The sequence below is a fragment of the Cucurbita moschata genome, unplaced genomic scaffold, assembly GCF_002738365.1.
Source record: "Cucurbita moschata cultivar Rifu unplaced genomic scaffold, Cmos_1.0 Cmo_Scf00064, whole genome shotgun sequence".
NCBI lineage: Eukaryota > Viridiplantae > Streptophyta > Magnoliopsida > Cucurbitales > Cucurbitaceae > Cucurbita > Cucurbita moschata.
The window spans coordinates 103,890-122,736 of NW_019268580.1; the positions used below are offsets into that span (position 1 = coordinate 103,890).

Genomic DNA, 18,847 nt, shown 5'->3' on the forward strand with positions numbered 1-18,847 from the left:
ATAATCGAGCTAAAACCCTAATTTGAAGATCTACCCTCAATCAGTCTACAATGGCAGATTCAAATCATCCCACTTGAAAACCAAAGAAATGCTGAAAGAGAAGGTATAAAATAGAATCAATTCCTCACACAAACATTCATTAAATCAGTGCCTTAATACAAGGAGAATGGAATTGCCAGTTCAGCCATGTTTTTCTGTTTACCACTCTGTTCATTCGTCCGAGCAACTTCCTTCAAACTTGTCCATGATTTTCTTTTACGATTCCTTTTGGATGTGCCTTCACTTCTATCCCCATCTGCTGTTGGAGCAGAGCAACTTCCGAGTTCGGTTTGATTCTTAGACGATGGCTTGTTCCTCTTTCTCTTCTTCGAATCCAACAGAGTCACTCCGGTCGAGGTGGAAGGGGTGGCGGGTGTATCAACAGTAGGAACAGCCCCAGTTTTCTTCTCCTTGTCTGTTCTAGTCTCGTGTCCAATATGTTTCTCTGATAATGTCGTCGTCATTTTCCATTTCTGCGGTTTCGACAGTGTCGTTATGCTCACGGTGGACGGAGCTGCTGGAGAATTAATATTAAGAATGCCCTCCGTTTCAGGAAGCTGAATTGCAGGGTTATCAAGAGCAGTGATGTCCCCAGTTGGAGGAGGAATTGCAGAAGCATCAGGAATTTTAGGAGCATCAATGGTAAGAATCTCAGTTGGCCTCTCCACTGCAGATGTCTCACATTCTTTACCATCCTTGACATCCAAAGGCTTCACCCTTCTTTCAAACGCTGCGTCGTATAGCACTTTCATATGGCCTTTGGGAGTTCCTCTCTTTATGTTCCTACACGAGCAGTGGTGGCAATAATACGCCACATTGTTCTGTGTCGAATTACAACATTTCTTCTGTCTCCGACGTCTCTTGGCGTTATTCTTCTCTATTCGTATAGAACAGTTAGAGCCAGGTTGAAGAATTGTTTCACACCTGAATGCAATATAATAGAACAGGTAAGATTGGCTAGCTTTGTAGCCAAAGCAGAATCAAGTAAGATGCCAAGACAACATTCAAATGTGACATGATAAAACTGCTATATGGTTCGAGTCGATTGCCCGCTCCATTCATTGAATTAAAACATACGTAGGTTTCTTTTTTCGAAGTAACGGTAAAAATTTAACAATAAGCGTCAATGAGCATATTTTAATGCTCAGGCTTGTCTAATGAGATACGTGCAAACATTTTTTGATTATGAGTTCCATGGAATTCTGTCATAGCTAAGGTGTTAGTTGAAGTTACTACAAAAACCCACCCACCTCTCAATTAGTATTAGCTACAAGGGGAATAGAGTTGTTAAACCCACTATCTAAAGAAATATTACACATTCCAAGCCCAGTAAATATTGTCCTTTTTGGACTTTCCCTTTCGGGCTTCCCTTCAAGGTTTTTAAAACACGTATGCTAGGTAGAGGTTTTCACACCCTTATAAGAAATATTTCGTTCCTCTCGCCAACCAATGTGGGATCTCACAATCTACCCCCCTTGGGAGTCAGCGCCCTACTGGCACACGACTCGGTGTCTAGCTCTGATACCATTTGTAACCGCCCAAACCCACCGCTAGCAAATATTGTCCTCTTTGGTCTTTCCCTTTAGGACTTCTCCTCAAGGTTTTTAAAACGTGTCTTTTAGAGAGAGGTTTCCACACCCTTATAAGGAATGTTTCATTCCCCTCTCCAACCAATATGGGATCTCACAGTCCACCCCCTTGGGGGCCAGTGTCCTCGCTGACACACTTCCCAGTATCTAGCTCTAATAACATTTGTAACAGCCCAAGCCCACCGCTAGCAAATATTGTCCTCTTTGGTCTTTCCCTTTTGGGCTTCCCCTCAAAGTTTTTAAAACGAGACTGCTAGAGAGAGGTTTTCACACTCTTATAAGGAATGCTTCGTTTCCCTCTCCAACCGATGTGGGATCTCACACAATGAGACTAAACAAACTCATGCACTTCAAGCCCGTCTTTAGCTTCGATGTTAAATGCTTTCTTTTTTCTTCCCAATCCACAGCCTCCAAAGAACAGATTTGATTGCATTGGCCATATCTTCCTGGTTTTTCCATTCAGAGACGGACCCCATTGTAGAAGGGATATGTAAGCTTTCAAAGATCAATGAAAAACCCCGAAGTATCCGAAAATTTTATAACAATGACTAACGAGTTCCAAATTCAATCGCCAAACGCGAAATGGAAGAAAGGTGTATGGTGCCTTTATACTCTTCCTAGGATAATAAGCATATACAGATTCAAGATCACCATAGGACGTTTTAATTGTAACGTCCTAAAAAAATAAAAACAAAAAAAAAAAGACCACTTAGGCAGGCTATTCACTCTAACGTTTTGATCTTTTTGTGGCATGTTCTTTTTTACACTACCTCTGAAAGCTCTATTTCTATACCTCTCATGAACTCTCTGTCTGACAAAGCTAGAGATTTGAATGAGAACACCAGAGCTACCAAAATTCCAGCTTATTTCATCCACTCCAGCACCAATAACCCTGTTTTCAAGCAGTCTCAAAAATAGCATTGAACTCTTCAGTTCTTCGTTCGAACGATTTCTCTTAGTCATTATATTCCAGTGTGTGCATGGCTCATTCCTTCTTGCATCCCTCCCCAAACTCATAGATACTATGCACTATTTTGTGCTTGATTAAGCCAGGTTGCCCCTGGCAATACCAAACCCAGTTTTCCAAAAGGGCTTCATCGCCTCGTCTCAAGTGTCCAATTCTGAACCTTTAATTTAACAAGGGTAAGGATACTGCCTTCAATTCACTAGATCGCTCCGCTTTCTCTCGAAAGAACCATTCCAAAGAAAGTTCCTCATTTTCCTCGGCATCACGAGATGCACATAAAAAAGGTAGGCAATTTTACTAGGACTACGACACACACAGCCAAGCTTCTTCCCCCTTTGGATAACTACCTCCATTTATGAAGCTTGAGTAAGACTTTTTCCTTCATGGGTTCCCAAAACTTAAGCCTCTTTGGTTATCTGATTGTCACCAAAGGGGATATCCCCAACTAAGATAGTACAATTCACAAGCTTACACCCCCAACCTTGCTACAATACAAACTCCAGGACAAAATATGAAAACCTATGTGATAACAAGCAAGAAGGGCCAAAGCATCCACAAACTGCTGGTACATTGCACAACAGAACCCCTAAAATCATTCCACAAACTGCTGGTACATTGCACAACAGAACCCCTAAAATCATTCACAATACAGCCATAATTCCAAGCACCTTACCCTATTCCTTCCACATCATAATTTACAGTTAAACAAAATTTGCGTCAAATCTCGATATTCAAATGCCGTTTACATCAGATTAGTGCCATTTAGAACTAATCAGAAAATTTAAACCATCCCAAATACAATCGATCTTCATGGCCTTACCCATGTATAAACACTACTAAAACAACAAATCGAGATGCGCAAAGCCAAACGAATGTAAAGGGCAGAAATCATACGGACCTCTGGCAGGTAAACAAAGAAGCGTCGGGAGCGACCGCCAAGGACTCCGCTGCAGTAGCGAGGCGCTGCCCAAAGAAAGCAGCCAATGAAGGAATAGAGGCTTTCCCACTAGCCCAAGTCGCTAGGTTTTCCAAATGATTCAAATAAGTTTTGACATTGTTAGAGACTTTGGGTTTGAATTTCCCAGTGATTTCCTGTCTAATAGTTATCGAATCTTGCGGACCGGATGTCGGGTTAGACGCTCCTTTCTTCGTATTTCCCTTCCTCTTGGCCATGTCAAGAACAGAAATTCAGCTCAATCTACTTTGAGCTTACAACATGATTCCTTGACGAAGAACGAACTCTTGAGAGAGAGACGAAGCGAACGGCGCGAAGAACAAAGACTGAAAAAAGTGACAATCGGAGACAAAGGCGGAAACGGGAAACTCAGACGAAGCGAACGGCGCGAAGAACAAATCCTGTCTAATAACTTTGTTTTTAGATTTTATTTCTTATTTCCTTTTTTTAATTACGATTAAAATTATTAAAAAAAAAATATTAAATTTTTTATTTCTTAAATCTTAAAATTTTATTGAGATCTCAAGCGTGTTTTAAAAGAAAAAAAAATGTAAAATTAAATTAGAAATATAATGGTTAAATTATTTTTTAAATAATTTATAATGTCTAATAAATCCGATAAGAAAAAGGCTTTCCACATGTCTTTCTCACGAGCCATATGTGCCGAAAAGAAGCTGACAACAAGGGTCGATCTCACTAAAAAATACCCTTAAACTTATTTTAAAAATTAAAAATACTCTTTTGATTAATATATTGACAGAAACTTAATTTCACGGCTTAAAATTACCCATAAATTTTATAAAATATCATTAACACCAAAAAAAAAAAAATTAAATAGCTGAAGAGTATTTTTGTAAATTAAAAAAATGTAATTTATTTATTGAAATATTATTAAAAAAAAAAGACAAAATGTTATTTTTATTAATTCAGCTAAATCCCAATTTTAAATATCAATCAACGAGTTTGAAACTTACACGCTACCTCTTTGTTGAGGAGCTGGCAAATAGTAATCCAACTCAACATGTGGGCCCCCCCACCATAACCCTATCCTTATAGGTTGCATTTATCACACGTGTTTAATTAATTTTCTCCTTTTTTCTTGGGTCTTATGATTCATGTTTAATTTTTAATTATCATTTTTAAAACTTTTTAAAATATTTATGTTTTTTTCCAAATTATCAAAAAGAAAATAATTTATGCTTTAAGTCGACATTATCATTTAAATATTATTAAACTTGAATTTTAAATACCAATAAATAATACTTTTCATATTATAGATATTTTATTTTGTCCAGCTTTATGGGACATTGCATCTTAAATAATTGTACTATAAAACTTTAAATAATCAAAATATATATATTTTTTTTAAATTAATTTTAAATTATCCATTTTGAGTTTTATTTTGATTTCATACACAAATTCAATTTTGATCACTTTATTCTTAAATATTATATATTATTTTATAAAAAAAATATAATCTTTTTAAAATTCATTATTTTCCCATATTTTTATTAAGAAAAACCCAATTCAAAATTTTAATTTTTAATTCAATATCTAAACTAAATTTATAAAATTGTAAATTAAGTCGATGAATTTTGTTTATTTTTTAATTCACATATCTATTTGATCAATAATTGAGGACTAAAAATTTCATTAATCAATTAATTTTGTAATTATTAGACATTTTTTAAGATTTAAAAATTAATTTAATTTAGATAAAGGTTTTAAGTCAAAATGACGTTGACTAAATGGGTAATATAGTAATTTTGAAAAACGAATTTAATTATTTCCTATTTATTCGGAAATTGTAGTTTGAAAATAATATTATATCTTTAAATTGAGATTAGGGGCGACAATCTAGATGGGATAATAATGATTATGTTCTTTAATCTTATCGGAAAGGCCGTGGCAGAAACGTAATAAAAGAGGAAAATTTAGGGCAAATGGAGAAGAAACGAGACGGTGACCGACACGCGGCCTTCCAGCCGGTCGCACTGGTCGGCGTGCGCGACCAGTCTCCTTACGAAGATGGCCACCGTGTTCTTCTTTCTTTCATTCATTACTCTCTATTCTGAATATTAACCACAAAACTCTTTGCCCCTTCTTAAATCCCTTCCCTGTGTGAGACAGAAACGGATTCTTTCCTTTCGTGTTCCGCAATTTAACCCCTAACCAGAAACCCCTCTCTCCTTATCATCATCGAATCCAATTCCGGATTCTTCTTGGTAATTGCTTCCTTCTTGTTCTCTATTTGGAAGTGATTTTTGGTTGATTTGTGTTGAGGGTTGCGTTTTGTTCGAGATTTGGGCGATACCCATCGACCCTTTTTAGATGTTTTTCATGCCCCTGTTTCCTTTTGCCGTTTTGGAATAGTGGGTTTTGTGGATTCTGATCTGTTTTTTTGGGAATGTTTGTGGCAGTGGTTTGAATTGTGTGTTGTGTTGTGTTGTTCTTTTTCTATTTTTGTCAAAAACGACAGCTCGGTGTTCTGTGTTTTTCTTTCTGTCTGAAACTTGGATGATTCTGGTGTGTTGGTTTTGTTTTTGAGTATAAATTTGGTCGGATTCTAGTTGTGTTAAACCAGTCAACTGGTTAGGATGGTTCAGTCGATTGCAGCAGCTTCTCTTTTTGGCCATCAGCTGCTATGTGGAGGAGCTTTTGTTAAGAACACGTCCAACAAGAGGAAGAACAGCAGGTCGCCGCCGTCCGAATTCATTGGAAAGCGGCTGATTTCGTCTCCTTTGTCAGTGAAGGCTTCATCATTGGAGGCGACAAAAGAAGCATATTCATTCAAAGAGGACAGAATACCAAAGGATTGGAACTATGATATTGATGCTGGCTTTGATAGAAAGCCAGGCTTATGGCCTCCAGAGAACAAAGCAGATAACCCTTCATTGCAGAATCCATTGCTTCGACAAGAAAGAATGGGCTGTGGTTGGTTGGGTGCCATTTTTGAGTGGGAGGGTGTGCTCATTGAGGACAATCCTGATATTGAGAAGCAGGCCTGGTTAGCTCTTTCTGAGGAAGAAGGAAAGTCACCTCCCCCAGCTTTTATCCTTAGAAGAATAGAAGGGATGAAGAATGAACAAGCCATTTCTGAAGTTCTTTGCTGGTCAAGAGATCCATCTCAGTTGAGAAGAATGGCTGCTAGGAAGGAAGAAATCTATCAAGCATTGCAGGGTGGAATTTACAGACTAAGAGCTGGATCAAAGGAGTTCGTGAATGTCCTGATGCATTACAAGATCCCCATGGCACTTGTTTCGACTCGTCCTAGAGAAGCTTTGGAATCAGCCATGGGAACGATCGGTATCGATGGCGATTTCAATGTGATTATAGCTGCGGAGGACGTTCATAGGGGAAAGCCTGATCCAGAAATGTTCGTTTATGCAGCACAGCTCTTGAACTTCATTCCTGAAAGGTGCATTGTGTTTGGGAATTCAAACCAAACTGTTGAGGCTGCTCATGATGCTCGGATGAAGTGTGTGGCTGTTGCGAGCAAGCATCCTGTGTATGAACTTGGGGCTGCAGACTTGGTGGTGAGATACCTTGACGAGCTGACGGTTGTCGATTTGAAGAATCTCGCCGATATCGAGTCCTCTGAGTTTGGTTCGGGAGAGGCGGAGTTGGAGATGGAGTTGGAGGAAGAGAATGAATCTCCATCAACCATGACAGCAGTTGATGATATGTTGTGGTGACTATGGGTAAATGTACATAATTTATTGCTGTGATTCTTAACGTTTATAGTTAGTGATCTGTGTATAAAAAAGGTGGGAAATATTTACCAAAAGGAACACGAAACTGGTCTGCATTGGACCAACTCAATGATATATGTATGCATTTTTCTATTTCTGTGCAATGATTCCTTCCTGCTAAATTAACACGTTTGTTATGGATTCATGATATTATTCAAGATCGTTCTTCTTACATTTTATGATACGACACTCGAGCGGTGGTTGTTTTTCAAGGGTGTGATACCACCGCCTATTAGGTCCGATGAGTGCAGACAGGCGTTCACTTAAAGTAGTAGGGTGTGAGGAGACCCGCATGTACAGCCTCCACCTATTAGGCCTGACAAGCACAGACATACGTTCACTTGTAGTTGGGTGTGAGGAGACTCGCATGTATAGTTTTTAAGGATGTGATACCACCACCGATCCCACCACCTATTAGGCCTGACGAGTAGAGATAGACATTCACTTGAAGTCGGGTGTGGGGGGACTCGCATGTACGGTTTTTTAAGGGACAAGTTGTCTTATACATTATCATGACCGAGTTTGGTTATTAAACAAAAACATCAAAGACGACCTGCGTATAGCAGTCGATTGCTGCTCTAAAACCGTTATGCCGAAAAGCAAGATCTCCATTTTTATTTGAACTCAAGGTTTTCTGCATCTGGTTGGTCCATAATTCTTTATGGAGCGTAGTAACTACACAAGAAGTGTATGGAAGAACAGGATGAAAAACAGCCATGATTGTAATTGGATGAAATTGAGGTTTGTTGCATTGTAATATGGACTTATTGGGTACGTCGAAAGTTGATGTGAGATCTTGGTCGGGGAGGAGAACGAAACATTCTTTATAAGGAGGTGTTCCAGACGCGCTTTAAAAACCTTGAGGGAAAACCCAAAAAAAAAATACAAAGAAGACCGTAACAGTGGACTTGGGCTATTACCAATGGTATCAAACCGCGCGATGTGCCAATAAGGAGGCTGAGTCCCAAAGGAGTGGATACGAGACGGTATGCCAGTAAGAACGCTGGCCCCACATCGGAGCAGATTGGGAGGTTCCACATTGATAGGGAAGGGAACAAGCGTCAGCAAACACGTTGGACTCCGAAGAAGGTGGATTGTGAGATCCCACAATAGTTCGGGAACCAAACCTCTGACCTTTCTTGATAAATTTTTTTTTATCGAAATAAAATAATATTTAGGATGTGTTAGAAAATAATGTGTTTTTAAAATCACTTTTTGTGTCGCAAGAAATCGTTCTCAAAATATCTGATCTAACATCGATTATCCAATCCTATCCCAATTGCGAAGCGCGCCGTAGAGTTTTAATCTTAAATTCTTGAGCGTATTCGTAAATCATCCACATTTCGGCATTTCAATCTCCGACGAACGCTTGCTTTCGAGAGGAATCGAAAATGGCGCTTAAAGTTTATGCGGATCGGATGTCACAGCCATCTCGCGCCGTCCTCATCTTCTGCAAGTAAATCTCTTCCCCTTTCCATGAATTTTGCTTCACAGCTTGTTTGGTATTTGAAACTTCTTCTTCTTCTTTTTCTTCTTCGTTTAATGGTGTTTAGGGTTAACGGGATTGCATTTGAGGAGGTGCGGGTAGACTTGTCCAAACTCCAACAGCTGTCTCCCGAATTCAAAGGTGGGCTAGCGGCGACGTGAGTGTGTGGTATCAATCTGTTGATGCCCTTTACACTTTTGGATGTATTAATTTTTAACGTTCTTGTGAATTCGATGAACATAATACCCAAATCTCTGGAACTGATACTTCGTATTGTATCGGATAATTTTATGGTAAAGAGTGATGACATATGGTTGCTGATTGGTTAATAAATGAATCCATAATTGTTCATCTGTTCTATATTTTTCATCTCTAATGGACTTTTGGATTTTGCTTGTAGAGGTCAACCCAATGGCAAAGGTTCCTGCCATTGTTGATGGGAGATTTAAGCTGTTCGAGAGGTAATGAAAGATTTGTTTTGAACATTTTTTGTAGATATTGTGATCACGCAAGAGCAAGGAATTTCTCCAGTTTGTAACTATATGTGGCTTCTTTTTAGGGCAAGCTTAAGGAATGATAGACTGAACCCAAAATCTTATTTTTCATGTTCTTGCAGAAAAAAAAGTATAATATTGCATTCAACTCCCTTATCTTTTTGCTATTTAATTGGTCTTTGTAGCTCCCGAAGGCAAACTAGAGTTCGAGAATCTTACTCGTGTACCTAAATTGTTTTCAAGATTATGCTTGTACTTGTGGATCATTTGTGTTTAATATCTACTTTGATATTTATCGTCATGTTGAGATTTTTGAAAACTGTACCAACAATTGCACTATCCTAATTCAATTGAGGCTGCTATGTGTCACAGTCATGCTTGTCTAAGGTGTGTTGTCTATGGCTGCATGTTGGATGTCCCGTTCATTCTTGTCTAGGATGTGTTGTCCATGGCCGCATGCCTGTTCCAAACCCTTTTTACATGCTTTCATCTTAGATAGGCCTTTACTATTTCATGTTGTGTCAATGCGGGGGTGTGTGACTGGTCACCTAAATCATGTCTACACTTGTCAGGGCTAAAATGCCCCGAAATGTACAATAGAGGATATGACTAGTCATCAATTCTTCTTACTTGGGTTATATGCACTTTTGTATGGTCAGCCACAAAGCCTGCTTCCCAATTTTGATATGGTTACTATGTTATTTTTAATATTGTTCATTGCTTCGTTTTCTTTTTGCAGTCATGCTATTCTTATCTACCTTTCTTGTGCGTTTCCTGGTGTGGCAGATCACTGGTAAGTGGTTCCTCATTTCTCACGGTTGTTTCATGGTTCTCTCCATTAATATAAATCAATTTCGGAGATTCATTTCCTAATTTTAGTATTCTGAATAAGGACGGACGGATAAATTTGACTTCTGTTGGTGTTTAGTTCAACGGCTCTTGCTTTGAGTTCTGATCTTTTACTTCGAGTGCACATGATTTAGTGTCTTGGTTTTTGTTTTTTCAAGAGTAGTCCAATACTTAGTTGAACCTAACAACTTAGTTCTCTACAGAATTGATGAGTTCTAGCTGATTCCAGTTGATTCAAATAAATATATTGTTCTTTGCATTGTTGTAGCTGTGGATTATTGTTTATGAATTCATTTAACCGTTCATGTATATATATTTAGCACCCATGATTGAAAGCTTAAGCAATTTTAATAGGCTCAGATCTTGTAACAGAATTTCTATTCATGTAACTAGGTATCCAGCCGATCTTTTCAAGAGGGCTAAAATAAACTCTGTATTGGACTGGCATCATTCTAATTTACGGATTGGTGCAGGTATATTACTCAACATATGTTTTTTCTTTCTGATAATTCTAAATGCTTTCCAACATCATATCATAGTGTTTGTATCAAGTAGATAAAGTTTTTTTTTCATATTCACAATGGTTATGATGACTTGTTTTGTATCTTTTTCAGCTCCTTTTGTATTCTATACTGTTCTAGCACCTTTGTTTGGCCGTCCTCAGAATTCTCAAGCAGCTGCTGAAGCTGAGGTGCTTTTATCCAAGTCACTTTCGAAAATCGAGTCATTTTGGCTGAAGGGGAACGGGAAGTTTTTGGTAGGCGGCCTTAAACCATCCATAGCTGATCTAAGCTTGGTTTGTGAAATCATGCAACTAGAGGTACGTATACACACTGAGCAATTACTTCTAATAGCTTTTTAAGAACACTTGAATACACTCAAGAACAACCAATTACATTCTCTTTGCATCATGATTGTTCTATGAAGGAGCCCATAAAACAAACCAGAAGGGTGGCATTAGACTGCCGAGGCAGCCGTCTTGCTTCAAGAGTTCTATTCCTTCTCATTTTCTAAATCTACAAAAAGTTGATTCCACGTCTAGGATTGAACTTATTATGTTCTAGACATTTCATGGATTTCACTGGATCTCTAATGGTGGTGGTTAACTTGTTGAATATGCAGCTTTTGGATGAGAAGGATCACAGTCGAATTCTGGGTCCGTACCAGAAAGTGAGGGAGTGGGTTGAGAATACTAGAAATGCTGCAAACCCACATTTTGATGAGGTTCATAAGCTTCTCTTTAAGCTCAAAGCAACCCTTCAAAAGCAGCGCTCAGAAAAATTGACTTCAAAGATGTGAAGTTTTGGCTGTCTGTCTAATTACTGCAATGGAATAAGTGCCATTAATAAGAAAAGGTGTGAAGATGAGCTTCAGTGTAAGTAGTTTGTGTTACTTTCGATAGAAGGATAAGAACTCGTTTCGTTCTGTGTAAACGTACCACAGTTTCATTAATAGACTCGTGCGTTATAAATTATCCCTTTCTTTTCTCATAGCATCATGTATCAAGAACTCTTAAACCATAAATGAGAGGCCAAATTCTAGAGGTTGTGGAGAGGGGCAATACAAAGGCAAAAATACTGGTTTTTAGTAAAGAGAACCTATTCATTTGTAGTAATTTATGCACGAACATCATTCGATCCGGGCCTCATAGTATTTACAAGAACAAAGAAAGAACCTCAAACTGGAAAAAGAACAGGTAATACATTTGTGTATATATATATTTATATATCTGATCATCTATGTGTTAGCTCGAACCTGATCTATGAAGAAAGTGCAAGTTCAGCCCATGCAAGAGAAGACGCCTTCAACTCGACAGAGACCGAGGTGTCAATTCTGGTCTCCAATGTGCTGCATATGTCCCGCATACAAATCAACTTCGTGGGTTGTGGATGAATGCAAAGATTTACCACCTCGCATATCGTCCTCAGATCTTCATCTGCAAAATGCTTCACTTCTGGGTCTACTAAGCAAAACATCTCGTCTGGCGATTCAAGGTATTCCTTGGCCTGATGAGAAAAAGAAAATTTGTTAGCTTTTTTTCCCTCTAGGATCAGTGATTTAACATTATTGTAACAACAAAGTTCCTGTCGAAAAGCTCAAAGATACTCGAGTTTCTCACCCAGTCTACCAAGCATTCTTTGTCCTTACAGTATGGAGGTCTCCCACTGATTACTTCCAGTAAAATAACACCGAAGGCGTAGATGTTACTTTCTATGTCGAGATGACGTGGTTCAAGAGAATTTGGAAGAATGCATTGAGCGACTTGGTTTCCAATGGAGCCTGAGTTTTTTTCTGACCTTGAAAGAATGGTCTTCCAGCTTTCAAAGTCAACCAGCTGCAGTTGAAGCCAAGAAATCTCTCATTAAGATCCAAGGATTATAAGAGATCATTTGTAAGATCGGATTTAAAAGGAAAAACTTCTCAGCTGTTTCACCTTCGGTGAGAAATCATCTGTAAGATATACAGAACCAGAATTCAACTCTGATATAGTAATTGGTGGTTGGAGTTCACTATGAAGATACTTAAGACCACGAGCAATGCCTAAGATAATATTCATACGTCGTGTCCAGGAGAAACAACCTTCTCCATCTGCAGGCACCACAAGTATTACTCTCCAAAATAATGAATTTGGCAAAGGAGGTTAAAAAAGGAACTCTACTTACAATGAAGGTGCTCGTATAATGTTCCATTCGATGCGTACTGAAAAACCAACATCCTTGTAAATGGACTGCTTTCTTTACAATAGCCTAGCAACTTTCCTACATTCTCATGATTTAGTCTTGCTAGATCTGCCACCTGAAGGGGAATGAACAAAAACAATCACTTCACTGATTAGCAGCTTCAGGTTTCAATCGAACGCACGATGGTTCAAACGTCTCCCAAAATGAAAACATCAGAAAGGAGTTTAGAACTTCGGTCGAGAACGATCATACCTCTTGCTGAAAATAGAGCTCAAGATAGTCTGTCCAGTTTTCTTCTTTAATGCATATTGAGATAACAGCAATCTCAGGCCCACCTTTCATGGTGCCCTTGTATACTAGACTGTCCGGTGAGGAGCCAATGATATTACTGAAATCTTCGCAGGCTACTTCAAGCTCTTGCCTAGTGATGCTTGGTACGTCTTTCAGCATCTCAGTGTCTGTCAAAAAATTACAAAAGTTTAAGCAAACATTCATGACAAACAGAGCTAACTACATCGACACGAAGAAGTTGAAGTTATGAAACAAACCGATGTAAAGGCTATCATGGTCCTTCCCACTTGAGAATTTCTTCCACGGAATGATGATCGAGGATTTACCCGTGCATTTTCGAAGAGAAGTGATCACAGCAACAATAAATAGAGAACCCGTCATGATCCCAGTAATGACTTCAAGGGTTAGAAGCCAGGCAGGTTTTGAAGTTCTTTGGTGTTTGGAAGCATGCTGAACAGGTACGTGCTTCGAGCTACCTCCTGGATGTGATTCAGCAGGTGGAGAACCACCACCTACTACAGAAATTTTTATCACAAACTTCAGTGATCAAAACGAAGGGGAAGACCGGCTTACACCAACCCAAGGAAACAGCTAGAAGCCTACAGTTCGGCTACATAGGCCTATATACATAAATATATTTAGGATTCAATTTTTGCTGGTGTCAGATTTCTTAGCCATTAATATCATTTGTGGTTTTACAAATAGCAAAGTAGCTACTACCCCTACCCCTGCGTAACAAGCTCTTATTGTCCTATTTAGGCTTTTCCTTTCGGGCTTCACCTTAAGGTTTTTAAAATGTGTCTGCTAGAGAGAGGTTTCCACACCCTTCTAAGGAATGTTTCGTTGGCACACCGCTCGGTGTCTGGCTTTGATACCATTTGCAACAACCTAAGCCCATCGCTAGTGTTGTCCTCTTTAGGTTTTCTCTCTCGAGTTTCCCCTCAAGGTTTTTAAAACGCGTCTACTAGAGAGAGGTTTCCACACCCTTATAAAAAAAATTTGTTCTCCTCTCCAATCAATTTGAGATCTTGAAATTAGTGGGAGATTTCTTGTCTTCCCCACGCACTCTTCAATTTGGTTGTGTCTTAATTCAATGTTTCCAATATTAAAACAAACAAACAAATATATACATAAACGCAAAAAGGAACAAGGTCAATTTTACCACATTGAGCTGCAGTTCGCTGTTTAGGATCATTGAAATGAAAACAGTTCCCTCGAAAACTTGCCCTGTACGGATGAAATCAGCAAAAGTAAAGAAATGAAGTGAATAGTATTGATGATGAAAGAAAACCTGGAAAGGTTACCTTGGAAGATAGTCCAAGCACTTGGGTACTTTCCCAACAAAGAAATTGTATGAAAAATCTGCAAACTTGAGCTCAGTTGAGTGACAGAGTCCAGTTGCATTTGAAGCATACCTGAAACATGATGATAAGAGATGAGGTGCAGACAATGAAAATAGATTGTTAAAGGAAAAGGGCCATAAAACATTGAATTGAGTTCCAAAACAGGTTTTCCTCAGTTATTATAAGAAGGTAATTTATAACTCAATGCACTTATGTTCATAAGCCAAATGAGAAGCATTCATGTAGGCATTCACTATGCCTTATTCATGATCCATATCTAAAAATACTGTCTATTGTGGATATTGACCACGAACTTATGGTGCAGAATCCTAGCCCTTTTCCCAACTTATAGGAGTGTGCTCCGGAGAATATTACACAGTTTGTCAGATGTCCATCGGATGATTCAAAAGGTAATTTTGTTTATATTTGGTGGATTACCATCTCTAGTATGCAGCCTTATTAAGAGAAATCCGCATAGAGAATCTAAAGAATCTAAAGAATCCTCAAGGAGATATTGGGGCTGGTGCAAGAGACTAAGCCTTGCTTTTTGGGAAAGCTAAAGAGGACAATATCTGCTAACGGTGAGCTTAAGCTGTTACACTTTTTTTATGGCCTCTAGACGGTGTTCCATAATTTTTCTCCACTTTTCATTTACTTTATATGGAAAACCACCATTTTGGTTGGCTTTGGATGAAAGTATTCCTAAAGCTCCCTATATTTTACATCTCCCTTTGAGGAAATTGTTTCTTATACAAAAAATTGTATAATCAAATCACATGTAAATACTTACATTGTATGCATATTGGATGTAAGTTCTAAGATATCACCATCTGGAATAGATCCTTGAAGTTTATTCCTATCTAACCTAAGTTCTCTGAGGTATCTCAAATTTCCGAGCTCCGGGGGTAGCCTCCCGGTCAATCCATTCGATCCAAAGTTGCTGCAACAATAAAGAAGAATCTAAGAGCAGTGAGGAAAGTTCACAAAGAAGCAAATTCAAAGCTCAATCAAAAGAAAAATCAAGTTATTTGCTTCACATTTTCAGAATATCTGTCAAACTCCCAATCTCTGAAGGGATCGAGCCTGAGAGTTGGTTCATCCCCAAATCAAGAACCTTGAGTTTCTTTAATAACCCCAGCTCCTTGGGTATTGTTCCAAGCAGATTGTTGCCATGAAGATACAATTCTTGCAGGAAGCTGAGTTGACCCAAGCTTGGTGCTAGAAACCCTTTCAGCAATGCCCCAGAAACGTCACTGCAACATCGAACTATAATAGCTGAACACAGAGCAAAAGAAAAGAAAAAGAGCCACAGAGCACAGGAAACATACTTACAGCTTTATAACATGGCCACCATCTGAAGAACAGGCAATGCCAGACCAGTTACAGGGATTTTCAACTTGTAAATTCCAATTTGATAAAACTCGCTTTGGATCTTTAGATATTTGTTGTTTGAAAATTTTAAGAGCCGATGCTGGAGAAAAGTAGAAAACCAAGAACATCCCAGTCTATGAGTTCTTCTTTCTGATTAGCAATTGATATAACTTGAACCAGATATAGAAACAAAAACAGATATAGGAAACTATGATCGAAGAGCTGAAACAGAAGTATGATTGAATCAAGATCCGAATCCCAATAAAAACTAAGCATATCATCTCTTGAATTTGTTCTAAAGAAATTTAGAAAATATACCCAGAAAAGATCAGGATCTAGCAGAGAAGTTCATATACCTTCATCCGATGCCAAGGAATCACCGGTCACAGTCAGAACTGCAAAGATCATACAGAAAATCTGAACGGAAGCAAAATATTCCATTCTCTCTTCAGTTTTTCCAAGGTAGAACAAAATCCAGATAGCTCAATGAACCCTCATTGCCCAAAGAAACGAAGAAGAAGCGGGAAACAAGCGAAGGAAATCAAGGAAGTATGAGATGAAGTTCTTATCAGGAAAACAACTCTGCATTATCCTTCCACTCCCAGATCCTACCAAAACTGCAATCTACTAATCTCTCCATTAATCGCAAGAACAATCAGTATAAACCAAAAAAACCAGAGAAAATAAGGGGAAATTTGAATATGAAGAGCCCATGAGGGAGATGTGAGGTTGAAGAGAAAGAGAAACTTGGATTAGAAGAGAGGGTTTGAGGAACAGTAAAACAGAGAGAAAAGTTGTTGAAGAAAATGAAATGGATTGCGAATTTTGAAGAAACGAAAGCGATGGATTAAAGTGGGTATGAGATTGAGAATGTTGCCTTCACTTTTTGGTGCCATATTCGGAGCTTTCAGCAGCGCCTCGCCTTGCTTCGGCGCTTCCTGTAAGCTTTTCTAAACATTCAACCATGGCGATTCTTCTTCTTCCTCCAGCCACAGACATTATCTACTTACAAATAACCTTTTATTTAATTATTCATTATTGTAAAATTATTTTTACATAAACTATATGAATTTTAGGTTTTAATTTATGACACCTAATTTACAATATAAATTATATTAATCATAACATTAATTTAAATAATTTTTTAATAAATGAAGAAGATTATAAAGCATCTAATCATTCTTGACTAAATTAAAAAATTTATAAGTCAATGAATAATATGTATATATATATATATATATATATATATATATAGAAAGGAAACATTATATTATATGAAAATGAATGTGTATAGTTGATGCAATTTATAATAATTAATAATAAGTTTAGCATATGATATGACTCATTGATAAACATATTGGTCCACCTCATTAAACTATGGAAATATATATATATATATATTTTAAAGTATTTGATTAATAAAATAAATCATACTAAATTATTATAATTTGTATCCATTTAATCCTTAAATTTTTAAAAATTATCAATTTAGTCCCATTTTTTTAAATTTATGGATTTATCAATATCTATGGACATAAAAATTCAAATTCATATCTAATATATCTAATATATCAATGTTACAAGTTCGAGTTAGGTTCTTTTAGATTGAATAGAGTTCAAAACCTAACTCAACCTTCTATTTTCGGGTTGGTTTTTTTTAATTATTTAAAGAATCTTATTTATTTCCAGTAAATAAATAATTAAAATCTAAAAAAGAACTCAAATATTAAATATTCACATATCTCAAACACATTATTAACATCAATCATAAACGAGAAATTTTCTTAATTTTTAAAATAATCTTAAAAAGTAAAATGGATCAGGGTGTTTTTGAGTTTGTTTGGTTGACCGGAACAAAAATATGTCAACCTCTTGTTTGAAATTTTGATTTCCAAAAAATTCAATCCAACTCAAACGGAAAACAAAAAAGTCAAACCCAACCCAACACTTATAGAGCAGTCGAGATTAATTGGATCCGGCATGAATGCCTCTATATAAATCAATTAATTTTTTTTAATTAATAGAAAATTTAAAAACTTGTAGACTCCTTGCAAATTAATAAACAAACTAATAAAATTTTAATAAAAATGTATTAAAAAAAATTAGGATTTAATTTTAAAATTTTAATTATAAAATTTTAGAAATGAGAGAGAATGATTGGTTGCCCAAACATGAAGCAACCCACAGAACAGCCACCATAATTAAAAATAAAATAATAATAATAATAATAATAATAATAAATTCACCTCCCTTGCTTTTCTCTTTTTTCCATTAAAGTTAAATTACATTTATTTTTTTTGATCGAATCATTTATTTTCTTAATTCATTTATGCTAACTTTCCAACTACTTTTAAATATACATTTCCAAAAAATTAATAATCTAATTTCCTTAAATCAAAATTAAATGCATTTGAATAATTTGAAATAGAAATAAATAATTTATATTATAAAGTATCATCGATGTTTAATGTTTCATTGGGCCAACTCAAAACTGTTGATTGATTTGATCGGGAGCGAGTTTTATATACGTATCCGAAAATTGAGATAAACATATATAGAGTCAACCGTCTAAATCTGAACTAGCTGGAATACTTAATGAAAAATAAAATCAAATTAATTAATATGAACTAACCCTCCCCATTAATTGTCTATTTCCTTAAAAAAAAAATCGAAAAATAGATTAAATGTTTCGATATACAGTAATTTTTATTTATTTATTTAGGTTTTACGTGTAATTGTTAAAAAAAATATGCGGTCTTAATTTATTTATGTACTTGTCTTTACTCGACCGTCGTATGAATTATTATAAGTCTCACAATAACTATACTTTCGAGATTTACAATTTTTTTTATTCTACATTTAAAGATTTTACCGACATGATTAAGTTATGGACATGACTTGTATACAATATATTAAAGATAACGACTCTACAAATTAATTTTAAAATGGTTTTTTTTAATCATAATTAAATATTTGAGTATAAATCTATTTAAATGTTTTTTTTTTTTTTTTTTTTTTTTTTTTTTTTTT

The 18,847-nt window shown here is 36.6% G+C and overlaps 5 protein-coding genes across 6 annotated transcripts in view; 2 read left to right on the forward strand and 3 right to left on the reverse strand.

The window, feature by feature from the left end:
* Positions 1-48: 48 nt before the first annotated feature.
* On the reverse strand, positions 49-3,951 carry LOC111437660. Its single transcript, XM_023075737.1, has 2 exons — positions 3,494-3,951; positions 49-963 (listed from the first exon to the last, which is right to left on the reverse strand). Exons 1-2 carry the CDS (start codon positions 3,766-3,768, stop codon positions 153-155), a joined length of 1,086 nt encoding a protein of 361 aa, XP_022931505.1. The 5' UTR covers positions 3,769-3,951; the 3' UTR covers positions 49-152.
* Positions 1,491-18,847, reverse strand: part of LOC111437653 (myosin heavy chain, striated muscle-like) — a 24,634-nt gene continuing 7,277 nt past the window's right edge. Inside the window, exon 8 of the mRNA XM_023075723.1 lies at positions 1,491-1,505. The gene's annotated coding sequence lies outside the window, so the exon portion shown is untranslated. The remainder of the gene's footprint in view (positions 1,506-18,847) is intronic.
* Positions 5,511-7,395, forward strand: LOC111437659 (5-amino-6-(5-phospho-D-ribitylamino)uracil phosphatase, chloroplastic-like). The gene has a single exon (XM_023075735.1). The coding sequence runs from the start codon at positions 6,148-6,150 to the stop codon at positions 7,243-7,245; it is 1,098 nt and encodes a 365-aa protein (XP_022931503.1). The 5' UTR covers positions 5,511-6,147; the 3' UTR covers positions 7,246-7,395.
* Positions 8,507-11,672, forward strand: LOC111437666 (glutathione S-transferase T1-like). The gene is made up of 7 exons (XM_023075744.1): positions 8,507-8,758; positions 8,856-8,929; positions 9,189-9,249; positions 10,022-10,075; positions 10,525-10,604; positions 10,746-10,951; positions 11,254-11,672. The coding sequence occupies exons 1-7, from the start codon at positions 8,694-8,696 to the stop codon at positions 11,428-11,430; spliced, it is 717 nt and encodes a 238-aa protein (XP_022931512.1). The 5' UTR covers positions 8,507-8,693; the 3' UTR covers positions 11,431-11,672.
* On the reverse strand, positions 11,710-16,662 carry LOC111437658 (probable LRR receptor-like serine/threonine-protein kinase At1g63430). 2 transcript variants are annotated; one of them, XM_023075734.1, is made up of 12 exons: positions 16,174-16,662; positions 15,779-15,917; positions 15,484-15,699; positions 15,237-15,386; positions 14,408-14,518; positions 14,266-14,330; positions 13,361-13,615; positions 13,065-13,270; positions 12,795-12,927; positions 12,566-12,720; positions 12,251-12,466; positions 11,710-12,137 (listed from the first exon to the last, which is right to left on the reverse strand). In XM_023075734.1, exons 1-12 carry the CDS (start codon positions 16,256-16,258, stop codon positions 11,892-11,894), a joined length of 1,977 nt encoding a protein of 658 aa, XP_022931502.1. In that variant the 5' UTR covers positions 16,259-16,662; the 3' UTR covers positions 11,710-11,891. The 2 variants fall into 2 exon arrangements, with proteins under 2 accessions (XP_022931502.1, XP_022931501.1); XM_023075733.1 differs by having other exon boundaries at positions 13,361-13,618.